This window comes from Magnolia sinica, chromosome 12, assembly GCF_029962835.1.
Source record: "Magnolia sinica isolate HGM2019 chromosome 12, MsV1, whole genome shotgun sequence".
Lineage (NCBI taxonomy): Eukaryota > Viridiplantae > Streptophyta > Magnoliopsida > Magnoliales > Magnoliaceae > Magnolia > Magnolia sinica.
Genome location: NC_080584.1, coordinates 61,592,957 through 61,607,094, shown reverse-complemented (window position 1 = coordinate 61,607,094; position 14,138 = coordinate 61,592,957). Strand labels below are relative to the sequence as shown.

At 40.5% G+C, this 14,138-nt stretch overlaps 2 protein-coding genes across 3 annotated transcripts in view; both read right to left on the bottom strand.

The window, feature by feature from the left end:
* The window catches only part of LOC131221482 (receptor-like protein 15), a 67,730-nt gene extending 66,027 nt beyond the window's left edge, over nucleotides 1–1,703 (bottom strand). For both annotated transcript variants that reach the window (XM_058216741.1, XM_058216740.1), the window contains exons 1-2: nucleotides 1,513–1,703; nucleotides 1,291–1,365 (exon numbers count right to left, since the gene is read on the bottom strand). In XM_058216741.1, coding sequence (XP_058072724.1) covers nucleotides 1,291–1,365; nucleotides 1,513–1,660 — 223 coding nt within the window. In that variant the 5' untranslated portion in view covers nucleotides 1,661–1,703. The remainder of the gene's footprint in view (nucleotides 1–1,290; nucleotides 1,366–1,512) is intronic.
* Nucleotides 1,662–13,862, bottom strand: LOC131220121 (receptor-like protein 56). Its single transcript, XM_058215093.1, has 3 exons — nucleotides 13,495–13,862; nucleotides 1,709–1,851; nucleotides 1,662–1,667 (listed from the first exon to the last, which is right to left on the bottom strand). Exons 1-3 carry the CDS (start codon nucleotides 13,847–13,849, stop codon nucleotides 1,662–1,664), a joined length of 504 nt encoding a protein of 167 aa, XP_058071076.1. The 5' UTR covers nucleotides 13,850–13,862.
* Between the last annotated feature and the right edge of the window lie 276 nt (nucleotides 13,863–14,138).

The window sequence follows — 14,138 nt, the reverse complement described above, 5'->3', positions numbered from 1 at the left end:
TAATCCGTCCGGGCAGAGCTTCTGCGGGGTCCACTGTGATGCAAACGTCTTATCCACGCTGTCCATCCATATTTAAAGATAATTGTATGATAGTATTCCAAAAATGAGTCAGAATAAGTCTTAAGTGGGCTACAAAGTGGGGATTGAAGGGCCACCGTTAAAAACTTATTTGGAGTTGCAGAAGTTTCAGATCAAGCTGATATTTTTGTTTTCAGTGCCTCATCCAGGGCTACATGACCTTATGAATAAGTTGGATGGTTAAAAAACATCACAGCGGCCCTTTGAGAGGTTTCAGTGGTGGGTGTCATTATCAACACTGCTTCCTTTGGTGTGTTCCACTGGAGATCTGTAACTGCTTCATTTTTTGGATCATGCCATAAAATGATCTGTTAGTTGATATAGACGGTGTGGATATGATGTTTATATCACGGTGGCCCCCACAGAGCTCTGCCCAGATGGATTACCGTCTGGGCGGGGTAGACGCAATCCGCTTCCCAGCTGCCCTGCTTTGACAGAGATGAGTGGTGGCCAATCCTTGTTACACAGAGCCCGTGCAGCCTAAACCTCTGTACGGCCACCATGTTGTCCATCTCACATCCACTCCGCCCATCAGTTTTGCAAAGTCAGGTTAAGATGTGATTCCAAAAATGTGGTAGATCCAAAATTCAAGTGACCCACACCACAGAAAACAATGAGAATGGAAACACAAACCATTGAAACCTTCCTGAGGCCCATGCTGATCCCTTATATTCCATCCATCCGGTTCATAAGGTGACTTCCATTAGGATGTAGGAAAAACAATAATATCATTCTGATCCAAAACTTCTATGGGCCCCAACGAAGTTGACGGTAGGTTTTAAATCCCCAACGTTTCCTGTGGCATGGCCCATCTTAGTTTTGGATCTGTCTCACATTTGGGCTCACATCCAAGGGAGTGGATTCCATATGGACATGTGGTGGGCCCCACAGAGTTTTGGGTTACACAAGGAGTATGTAAGAAGGTTGCACGCACCTCGTGTCCTGCTTTAACACCTCTTCATTAAGAATAACGAGAGCAAACATCATCGCTAGGAGGGTAAAATACTATCAAAATCCTTCTAGAAAGGTACAATCATCGTTTTCAAAGTTAAAGATTATTATCACATAAAGATGTAATATATTTTCCTACTAGTGGTGGCAAGAATAATGTCATGAAAAGCATCAGAATCTGAATTTTCAAATGCCATTTTGAGGTGCATGTGAAAGACACTCAACTCCAGCATTTATTAGAAAAGATCTAAGTGCTCTTACCTTGCAGCCAAAGGGAACCATTGAATCGATTAGCTCGCAAATCCAAAACCTCCAGTTTGCTCAAGTTGGCCAATTCTATGAAGATTTAAACAATAAAAAAATAGCATAAGAGTTGGAATATTGGAGATGTGAGTGAGGCATTACCATTAAATAATGTTCAAAATAATATCTAAACTAATATTATCAATTTTGGTTTAATTTCTTTACAGTTAATCAACTTACCTTTTGAGGGGAAGCATCCTTCCAAATTATTCCAACTTAGATCAAGGCTCTTGAGGGAGGAGAGTGCGCCCAAATATGGTAGAATGCTTCTATTTAACTGATTCCAACTTAGGTCTAGCTGCTCTAGGTTGCCCAATCTGGACAACATTTCAAAACTTGTATATAAAATTATAGGAGGTGAATACCCCACATCAACAGGAAGTCCAATGTGATAGCCTCTCAGAGACAGACTCTTGAGGGATGAGAGTGCACCCAAATACGGTAAGATGGTTTCGTTGAATGAGTTATCGCTCAGGTCAAGGTGCTCTAGATTGCTCAATCTCGACAATCTATTGAAACCTGCATATGGATGACGTCCTGCATTTAGGGCCTCTGCTTAGAATAGGGGAAAATCCCAACCATTTTTTATCATTCATGGAAAATAAAATAAAATTATTTCCTCAAATGCCAAGGATAAACACTTAGAGGGGGCCTTTATTTCCAATATGTTGCTTTAGACCTTGTGCTCAGCATGAAACAGATTGAATTGTAAAAGTTAAAAATGTTCCCTGTATTTTTGCGGGAGAAGGCCTCAAATCACAACAACTCTGTTTTTGGTTTTTCCAATCATCATCATCATCAACTCAATCAAATTGTTGGCTTGTTTTCTCAAGTCCACCTTGAAATTGTGAGAATTACAATTCAGGACTCATTGGTTAAGAAAGCCAATCATAATCAACTTAATTATTATTATTATTATTTTTTTAATTGTTGGCTTGTTTTGTCAAGTCCACCTTTAAATTGTCAGAATTACAATTCAGGACTCATTGGTTTAGAAAGCCAACGGGTTTTCAATTTGATAATTTCCACCTCATTTGACTAATAATTGCAGTTCAATAATAAGTGCTCCAAATGCAATCTTAGTGTTGCAAACATACCTTGCCATCTCCACCTGAATTGAAAATGGCACCGTTGAGTGTGTTTGGATGCACTATCAAATTGAATTTCAATTATTAAATTTGAACTCCATTTTTGCATACATACATTTTTGCAATGTATAATAAAATAAAATGGCTGAAAGAGCAGACGTAGTTGCAGATCTTTGTGCTGTCTACCATGTTTTATTTATATGGAACATCTACTCCCTCATTCAAGTTATCCTCTGCTGCTATGATGTCGGGCCAAAAACAATGGAACAATGGGGATGGGATGACAATGATAAGTTTGTGTATGATGGTACCACGGCATGTATCTTTAGTCAAAAACATTAATTAGGTACAACTTAGTGAGATGAAAAGAAAATACGAAATTCTTCATGATTCAAAACCCAGGTGGGCAACACCACGTGAACTTAGAGATTTTAGGAGAAATTTTACATTGAGACATGTAGGAGTTCTGTATAGGAAATCTTTGAAATGCACTGAGAAAATAAACAGTATAGTGGGCCTTAGGATGATTTTAAGCCCATGTAAAGGAACGTGGAAGATAGGTTACAACCGTCCAAATTCTTGCACATGGCGGATGTCCGCAAGGTGGGACCCACTTGGGACCGCATGGGTATCCCATGATCGTCCTGATCAGGCTATCCCAACTGTCCATCGCTAGGGAGAGCCATGCTCTCTCTTTTTCAGAAATAGCCAAGCAAGGCCTGCCCATGGAAAAGCAAAGAGCAGGTTTCCTCTTTGGGAAGGGAGTGCTGGCTCATTTCTAGTCATTCCTGGGGCCACATGGCACCATTTCGGCCACTGGTTATGGACAAGATGAGGAGATGAGAAGCGTATCATCTCACAAAAAATGGAGATTCTCGTGGGATGATTTGAAACTGACATTTGGAGCCCAAAAGGTTGACCCCATGTTGATTAGAAGTTCGATCTGGTCCGCTCAAACGGACCAGATCATGGTGAAATACATGGCACTACAGTTTTCCATCAAAAGCCGCTTCATTTTCTCCGAAAACACACTTAAACGTGATCACGAGATGGGCCCCACCAGACCTAGAAATCTACTTTTCTGGTAGGCCAGGGCATTAATTAGGAGTCCATCCCTAAGGTCAGATGGGCCCCATACATGGCCATTTTATGATCACAACCATTACAAGGAGAACCATTTTTCCAACCGTTGGAAGTCTCTCTCTCTCTCTCTCTCTCTCTCTCTCTCTCTCTCTCCTATCTATAAAAGGATCACTGTTGCTCTCAGATTCCACACCAGAGCTTAAGAGAGAGAAAGAGAGAGGAGAGAGAGAAAGGAGAGAATGAGTGAAAGAGAGGGAGAAGGAATCGGCTACGTGACTCGGTGTCGCACTGCACTGAGTCAACCCAGCTATTTTGGGTTAAGTCAGGTCAGTGAGGACCCTCTCACAAACTCTCCAAACCAGGGCAAGCCAGCCCTGGTCAGAGCCATTGGACGCACCACCCATCGCCCTTGGCGAAGAAGGATAAGAAACTACTGGCAAAACTTGGGCCCACTATCTACGCGCGAGAGTCAAATCAAGGGTCATACTACGATAACTTAAGGGATAATTTCTTCCCCTTGAGCTTTCCATTTTCCCATTAGCTTAAGTGATAGTTTTTATTTTAATTTTAATTGATAATTGATATCTCCATCTTGTAATTACATGTGTAATTGTTGGAATTAAATTGCTAGATTACATGCTTAATATTTACCTACATATTTTCTCATGCTTGTGGATTACTTGTGGATTGCTTATGGAACTTAAACTGGTACATTAGTGGAAAACCTCCACTTATAAATGTACACCCATACTTGGGATGTAACCCGACTGATTATGATTGTAATGGGCCTTCGACTTAGTGGTTGTTGATTGGTGGTTTAAATTAGATATTGATGGGGGCCTAACACCCATGGGTTTTTGTGTCCAATTGGTTTTTAAGGATAATCTTTTATCGCATAGTTTTGATATCGGCCCTATGCGGCTTAGTTTTGATAATTTCCCTATGTGGCTTAGTCTGATATTTGGCCTAGGTGGCATTGTTTTGGTATTTGCCCTATACGGGTTTGATCACTTGTGCAACCATGCGATGGTAAGCCCCATGTACTGGATTATGATTGGCCACTAGTCAAGGGGGTTCCATTAAACATCCTAAGGTGGTAGCCTCATGAGCCAGGGATGGTGGAATGAGACACTATGCCTGAGCTGTCAGCCTATGCTAGGTGACAAACCTCCCATAGTGACCTTTGAGCTTTCTTAAAATGATTGTTTGAAATTAGAATAATAATGGTTGGGCTAATTATGCATTTTCATGGCATATGGTCTTTTACGGGTGGTCAATTCTCCTTGGGCGTACCTTTGTGTATTTTCTCGGGTGACTAATTCTCTTTGGATGATATATATTTTATGGTCTTTTCTGGGTGATTAAATTCTCCTTAGGCGATCTATATTTTATGGTCTTTTCCGGGTGATTAAATTCTCCTTAGGTGATCTATATTTTATGGTCCTTTCTGAGTGATTAAATTCTCCTTGGGCGATCTATATATCATAGTCTTTTCCAGGTAGCTGGTTCTCCTTAGGCGTACATTTGTGTATTTTTCTAGGTGACTGGTTCTCCTTGGGCGACCCTTTGTTTCGACAGCGGGATGTACATCCCCAGGTCGATGATGCATTCACGCATCCATGCAATTAATAAGACTGCATCATGTATTGTTTTGTATGCCTTGCCATGTTTTTATAACTATGCTTACCTAGTGCGACGGTGTGTAATCTTGAGGAGAATTCACACTGAGCTGACCACTCATTCATCGAATATATAACCGTACAGGTAGCACAAGTGGCTTAGATGATATTCAGGTTCAGTCTGATGAGAAGCCGTTATGATTGACAAGGATGCGTGGCTGTATCTACCTCGAGAAGCTGCGCAATCTTGTGTCTTTCGTTTATATGCATTTTAAGCTTTTCTCATGTAATAAATCATGTAATTCTCGCAATGGTTTGTATAAGCCATTATGGGTAACCTCTTGTATACTCTAAATGTAAACACAAGATTTACTTTATATCGATTTGTCCATTCTACGCTAATCTGCTAACTCTGAGAAAAAAATGTATGAAATTTGGCTCTCTATAAGCCAACACTCAGATTTTTGGAAAACGAGTCATATACTCAGGTTTTGAAAACTCAGGGTGTTACAGTTAGAATACCTCGATCGATAGAATCATTATGTTCATTAGGGGTAATTCCCAACGATAACACGGGGTGAGCAACCTTTAATTGGTCCAGTTGTTCAAAGTGGTTATCAGGGGGCCAAATACTAAAGGAGATAACCTCCGACTAACCCAATCATCTGTCAAGGGTATCATAGGACAAAGACACATGGGGGCAATCTCCGACTGGTCCTCTTATCCAGAACGACAATTACTAGGTAAAGGTGCTTGGGGGGGGGGGGGGGGGACCTGCCCTTCCCCCAGTGGTTGTCGATCACGTGGCGTAATGGACATACCCTAGGCAATCTGAGTGGCACCTCAGTTGAGTAGAACTATCAGGCCTGCAATAGCTGGTTGGCAGGGATGATGTTATAGGACTCATTTAGGAACATTGGGTCCAATCGAACAACCGACGAATTGCTCTGCCGATTTATAGGAAACCATACTTTGAATGGGTTGATCAATATTATTATTTTTCCAGAGATTTCAAGTTCCCTAAGTTCACACTTTTTTCTGGAGAAGGTGAGACCTCTATGATTAAGCACAGTGGTTGCTTCACCATGCAATGTGGCAAGTCGTCTCTTAATGATTTTTTTAAACTCATGTTGTTCAGGAATTCTTTAACAACAACCACTTTCACATGGTACATAAACCTCTCTGCTATCTTAATCCAATCCTGAAATGATGTGGAAGAGAGGATTCACATACAATTCCACTAAACTGAGCTCGAGGTATCCATAACCGACTTGTTTAGGTCGTGAGAACTGTCTGACAAGATGATCAATCATTTCATCGCTCAGTTCAATGGTGCCAAAAATCGTTGTCCAGTGATTCTCCCTAAGGCCAAGTTTTTGGGCTCACCTTACAAGGCTTGGGTTTCGAGCTTCAAAAGCAATCTGAAGGCATGTACATTGAACATCTGTTTGAGTTGTTAACTAAGGCAATCTAATACAAGCACATCTTCCAAAAGGAAAAACAACGAATGAGCACATCCAAGGACACATCTTATCATGACCCAAACTATTAGTTGGTTGTAGAGAAAATACTCCTCACGTGGTCGGATGAAGACCACGACACCTGTTACGAGGCGACCATGGCCAAGATAGTTGGCAAACGATTCTGTTAGTGCTATGCCCTGAAAAAGGTTGAGTAAAAGGCCTCACCCTATATAAACTCAAGGAAAGGTTCCTTTAAAACTCCAAGGTAATATACTTTTGATATCTCTATTGCCTAGGAGATGTTAGACATTCTATTGGAAGCCAAGTTCATCACACTTCCAAACCACCGAAAGTTTCCATCAGCCAAGGAATTCAAATAAGAGATATATGTCAAGTTTAATGGAATTAAGACTCATTCTACTAAGAATTTTAACATGTTTAGGAATATAGTGCATGAGAACATGAACAAAGACCTCTTGAGTTTCTCAAAAAAGGAGGTGGTGAGAATTGATGTAGAGCGGGTCGCGGACACTTTCATGTCCAAGATGGATCAGAGAAGGCCCAATTGGAGGCAGAAGTCATCAAGACCATCAGAACCTTAAAACGGACATATCTTGCAAACCGGAATGAGTTACTCGACGTAGCATTTATGATTTTGAGGTAAGAAGAGCTAATTTATCCAACCAACTTGGCTATGTTGGGTTGCCCACGCCGAATTTGAGAGATTCCATCAGATCGACGGTTGAATTTCCTGTTTATTTCCATTTTTATTATTTTTAGTAAGTTTTGGTTTGATTGTAACTTTTCATCTGTTGGGCTTTAGGAGTTGTGTCCAACATGAAAAGTGTTTAGAAAAATTAAGAGAATAACATTCTTAAGCCACATAGGAAACTTAATATAAATAGTAAATTTACTATTTATAGTAAGTTCTGAATTTTAGGGAGTTTTAGTTGTAGTTTAATTCCGAAACTTCTTCCAAGGCTTGGTATCCCTATTTAAAGGGTTGTAGCTAGACTCATTTATTCTAGATATAAATTAATTTACAAATTTTCATGAATACTATTTATAGTTTCTTGTTTTTTTTCCTCGTGGATTCGAGAAGTCTCTCTAAGGAGTCTAGAGAAGCTTCGTGGATTCAAAGTAGTTATCCTCCTGAGGAAGATAATGGTTGTTTTCATCACGTTCATCCCTATGTCAATTGGTATCAGAGCCAGGTTTCCTCTCGGGCTGATGGCAAACAACGAAGGTATATATGGACCAAAATCTTATGGACGATGATTCAGGGATTTATTATCTTCCGGAAAGAATGGAAGCTTTCCATCGAGAGGGTTAGCTAACCATGCAAGTGTTATAGTCAACCCTCGACCGACTTGCGGATGCGTTACTTCTGCCCCGAGCCCTAGGTGATTCTCATCCGCATGTGGTTGTTATACGACATAACCCTGATTTCCATAGAGTACTTCCAATGGTAAATCATAGGGCTACACCGGATGACTCAAGTTCTAGTGACGAGGACCTTAATGAAACCTGACAACCAATCCATGGGGGCAATCATCTAGATTGTGCTGAAAGAGACTATCAAGGTAAGGTCGAACTTCCTAGTTTTAACGATTTATTATCTATAGAAATTTCCTCGATTGGCTAGTCAAAGTAAAAAGATATTTTGATTACATAAACGTACCAGAGCATAAAAAGGTGAAATTAGTAGCGTTTAAATTAAAATCTGGTGCTTCTGAATTGTGGGAGTAATTATAATTCTCACGTGCCCGACAGAATACGGCACCCATCTCATCATGACCATGGATGAGACGCCTTTTTCGATCATGATTATATCTTAGCGATTACGAGCATATATTATTCCAGCAATACCAAAATTGCCGACAAGGGAATCGAACCATTACCGACTACATCGAAGAATTCCAATGGTTAGCAATGTGAAACGACCTGTCAGAAACCGAATCACAGAAGGTAGCACGATTTATAGGTGGGTTACGATCGACGATTCAGGACCGAGTTTAGATGCACCCAGTCAGGACCGTGGATGAAGTGGTTTAATTGGTAAGTAGGGCAGAAATGTAACTTGCAAGAGTTCCTGACCGATCGTATCCTTCAACTCGACCCCCATGACGAGTCCCATGCAGGATCTAGTGCTGGCACGAGGAAAAGAACCAGTAAGAGAATATCATTAACCTCCTGCAACCGCAAACTATGATATGGGGAGCGTCTCATCTAGGCATCAACGTGTAGCACCCACAACAGTGGGCCTAAGCAGGATTTCAAATCCTTATGTTTGGCTAAAGTCGAACAATTGTTACTGTTGTGGCCAACCGAAACACTTATCAAACACCTGTCCTCAACGTCCCGTATCCCACTTGACCATAAATGAAGGGGGCACTGAAGGTGAGGGCGCATAAGAAGACTCTGGTTTTGGTGAACATGAATAGATCATAGAAGAAGGAGCAGATGATGATAAATGGACGGGCGAGGATCGTAACAAATCTCTAGTTGTGAGGCGATTATAGCACACCCCACAAAAGGAATTACATCCACAACGACAAAATATATTTCGTACGCGGTGCACCGTCAACAGCAAAGTCTGTGATGTAATCATAGACAGTGGCAGTAGCGAGAACATTGTTTTAAGAGTAATGGTGGACGAGTTGCAGCTACCAACGACAAAATATCATTTTCCGTACTCAATTGGCTGGATAAAAATGGTGAACGAGACGAAGGTAACTAAATAATGCACTGTCTCGTTTTCAATTGGCAAAACTTATAAGGATCAAATACTTTGTGACGTCGTCGACATAGAAGCATGCCATATTTTACTCGGTCGACCATGACAGTCGGACCGTGATACAACCCACCGAGGACAAGACAATGTTTATGTCTTTGTCAAGGATAGCTGAAAAATATTCCTTACCCCTATTGCACCAGAGAAACACCCAGAAGCTTCTAAAGTGGAGGGAAGCTCCCTCTTGACCATTTGAGATTTCATGGAGGAATCCAAGGATGCCGGCAAGGTATACGCCGTAGTGGTAAAGGGCGAGGAATCGAAAGCCTTAAAAATTTTCCTAAGTTTAAGGCATTTCCTAAATGAATTTAAGAAATTTTGGCTTAAATATTTACTTGATAGATTACCTCCCATGAGGGATATCCAACATCACATAGGCCTTGTCTTTGGGTCTAGCTTGCCCAACTACCTTCATTATTAGGTGAGTGAGAAAGAATGTCAGATCTTGCAAGCAGAAGTGAAGGAACTGATCAATACTAGTCAAGTCAAGAAAAACATGAGTACATGTATTGTGTCAGCTTAAGAGCCTAATGTCAAGTACAAGAAAATGGCTAATAAGCAATGATATCATAACTTATCTCAGAATCATGAGCCAAGTCCCTTGAGTAACTCAAGGACTAGTTTTTTCCAAGTGAATGGATCTGATATAGAATGTATCACAGATATATTCCTAGCATGGTTGGACCAAAAGAAGGTGGACCATAAATTGATCATAACTTTTGATTCAGGTATAGTTATGGCGCACCAAAACGAGTATGAAGAACTGAAGCAGCACGAGAACTCGAGGATGAGTTCTTTTGAAGTGAAGGAGACTAATGTATAGCGGGTCGCAGACACTTTCATGTCCAAGATGGATCAGAGAAGGCCCGATTGGAGGCAGAAGTCATCAAGACCATCAGAACCTTAAAACCATCAGAACCTTAAAACAGACATATCTCCCAAACCGGAATGAGTTACTCAATGTAGCATATATGATTTTGGGGCAGGACGAGCTACTTTATCCAACCAACCAAGCGAGGCCGGGTTGCCCATGCCGAATTTGCTAGATTCCATCAGATCAACGGTCGAATTTCCTGTTTATTTATGTTTTTACTATTTTTAGTAAGTTTTGGTTTGATTGTAACTTTTCATCCATTGGGCTTTAGGAGTTGTCCAACATGAAAAGTGTTTGGAAAAGTCAGGAGAATAAAGTATTTAAGCCACATAGGAAACTTACTATAAATAGTAAATTTAGTATTTACTATAACGTGAATAAACTCCCGGTCAACGGTTTGAGTACCCATAGGTGGTGAAATTCCACCAGCGTGAGTGTGTGGGGTGTGTGTGCGTGTGTTTATATATATAAAAAAAAGGTTGAGATACGGTCAGTCATTGCCAAGGGTATTGATAGTCCAACATTGTCCATAATAACCAAACTGGCTCACCCCTAGCCCTAAAGGAAAGATTCATTTCAAAGGGAATAATCATCAAAGACCGGTTAGCTAAAACCAAGGATAAAGGTAAAGTGCCAATGGTCAACCAAGACCCAAAAAATTCAAATATTGTTAAACCTTCTTGGAATCTCATTCTACACGAATCCCTTGTCTGTCATACTTTTCATGAAAAGATAACTCAAGGAGGGGACTATACGGTTCAATAAACCCCGACATGAGGCTAAAACGCCACCAACACATGGTCAGGTTATGGTCTGACAACCGGCCGGTCAACAATCAAAGCAACATAGCATGAAAAAAGCAATCCCCGGCAAAGCAGTCTGTTCCAGAGAGAACAACGTTGTTAACAAGAAGATGCCCGGAGGGCTAGCAAATCAATGTGGCAGCCCAGGGTCCTGATCTAGATGCACGTAGTTGCCCAATCTGACAATATTTCAAAACTTGTGTCTGGAATTCAGAAAATCAATTGTGGCAGACCGGGGTCCTGATCTAGATGCACTTGGTTGCCAAATCTGGACAATATTTCAAAACTTGTGTCTGGAATTCAGCAAATCAATCGTGGCAGCCCAGGGTCTAGATCTAGATGCACGTAGTTGCCCAATCTGGACAATATTTCCAAACTTGTGTCTGGGACTCTAAAAGAACTGATGTTTAGATACAAACTCTTAAACTCTTAAGGGATGAAATGACATCTAAATATGGTAGAATGCTTCTATTGAAGTGGTTACAACTCAGATCAAAATGCTCTAGATTGCTCAATCTCGACTATCTTTTGAAACCTGCATATGGGTGACATCCTGTGTTTAGGACCTGCTTAGAACAGGGGAATAATCCCAAACATTATTAATTTTTCATTAAAAATAAAATAAAAATATTTACTCAAAAACATAACATGGCCAAACAGATGGCAATGCTATAGTGAATTGAGATACGATGGTAAAAACAATGTTTTCCTATATTTATGTGGTAGATGGCCTCAAATCCCAAGAACCCCTCTCATTTTCTTTTTTTCACTGTCATCATTGAAGCCTTATATCAATTACTGGTTTTTATCAAGTCCAACTTGAAATGGACAAAATTACAATTTTAAAGTCAGCCTGTCCAGTGCGTTTGGATGCACTATCAAATTGAATTTCAAATTCTGTAGTGACCCGTGTGGGTTCCACCATGATGCGTGTACCTGACCCATGCAGTCCATTCATGTTGCAAGTTCATTTTAGGGTATGAGACCAAAAAATGAGATGGATCCAAAGCTTATGTGGGCCACACCACATGAAGAAGTAGGGATAGTGACACATACCGTGGACACCTTCCCAGTGTCCAGCCGCCATCTTTATTTTCCATCCGACCTGTTCATAAAGTCACATAAACCCGGATGAAGGCAAAAAAGAAAAAAAAGAAAAAAAAACTGCTTTATCCAAAACTTCTGTAGCTCGCAGGAAGTTTTCAACAGTAGGAATTCAATCTCCACTGTTTCCTGTGGTGTGCTCCACTGAGCTTTGGATCTGCCTCACTTCTGTGATGATGATCTAAGATGACCTGGAAAAATGAATGGACTGCATGAATGGTTGGCACTGGAGGATCACTACAGCATCTGAGTCTTCTCACCTCATTTCCCTCTCTTCAATCACTTTAGGTTAAAGCCATAGGTGGCTTCTTTTGATCGACCTCAGGCCCTTAAAAAAATAAGAAGAAGAAGAAGAAGAAAGCACTGAAACCTAACTTTGTTTTTCGCCACAGTTGAGCTTATAATATGGCAGAAGATGTAATGTTATTTTCTGCTACTACTGATGGCAAGAATCAACAAGCATCTCAAAATGTAAAATTTCAAATGCCATTTTGATATGCACGTGAAGGACTCCTATCAGCAAGATCTATATGCTTTTATATAGAAGGGATAATGAGCAATTCAGTCTCTTATATTTCAAATCCGAAACCTCCAGATTGCTTGTTTGGAAGTGTGACTGAGGCATGGCCACTGAATCCATTTCAAAATATTGTTTTAAACTGTGTTATCAATCTCGGTTTAATTTCTTTACAATTGATCAACTTACCTTCGGAGGGGAAGTGTCCTTCAATATTATTGTAGCTTAGATCAAGAGTCCTGAGGGATGAGAGTGAACCCAAATAGAGAAAAATGCTTTCATTGAAGGAGTTTAAAACTGAGGTCAAGGTGCTCTTAGAATGGGAAAAATCCCATATGGGTGACGTCCTGTATTTAGATCCTGCTTAGAATGGGAAAAATCCCAACCATTCTTAATCTTTCATTAGAAAAATAAATAAATTTCCTCAAATGCATCATGCCGAAGAGGAAACACCAGGGGCCTTTATTTCCAACACACTGCGTTAGATCTTTTGTTCAGCATGAAACAGATGGTGATGCTGGCGTGAATTAAATTGCAGTGGTTAAAAATGTTTCCCCTGTATTTTTGTAGAAGAAGGCCTCAATTCCAACAACTCTGGTTTTTTTTATTTTTTATTTTTTGTTTCTCCAAGTCATCCTCGTTGTCATTGAAGCCCTGTTTTTCCATGTCCAACTTGAAATTGACAGAATTACAGTTAATAAACGAGAAATCACTACATACCTTGACATATTTGCAATTCAATTTATTAGGACATCTGAAGGCAGCCCTGTTTTAAATCATCAAGGAAGAATGTTAAGATTGTATGAGATAAATGTACCTTCATGATCAACCCAACCAGCCAGGTAATTCCGGGACAAATCGAGGCTCCGCAGTTCTCCAAAGGATAGAAGTAAGTAGGCATTCAGATACCATTCTCCCAATTCCCTTTCCCTTGTACGATTGAGAGAAATTTTGGTCACTCGGCCTGTCGCATTGTTGCACTTGATTCTTTCCCAACTACAACAGTCAGTCCCATCCTCCCATGTAGGAAGAGAAGATCCATTCAGATAATTGATGGAAGCTTTGATCTCCAAGAGAGAAGTCCTCTCCTTGTCCAAGTACCCAAGACACCCATGACTATGGTACTGAACAAAAACCAAAGCCCACAACCACATACCCAATGCCCAATCCATGGAAATTGTATTAGTTTTCTCCTCTGTATTCCAGCAGGAGATTCTTCAATTTATAAGTGTAGAAGTTCTAAGATTGGTCAGGGTCGAGGGACGCGTGGGAGAGGTGATGTCAGATGTGTGTGGCTGATTGGGTTGGGTTTCAAGTGACGGTGGCCGGCTGTAGTGTTTATTTTATCTATGCCGTTTACCCATTTTGGATTATTATTTCAGTGCATGAGCTAAAAAACAGAGTAGATCCAAATCTCAAGTGGACCACACCATAGGAAAACAGAGGCGATTGAACGCTCAC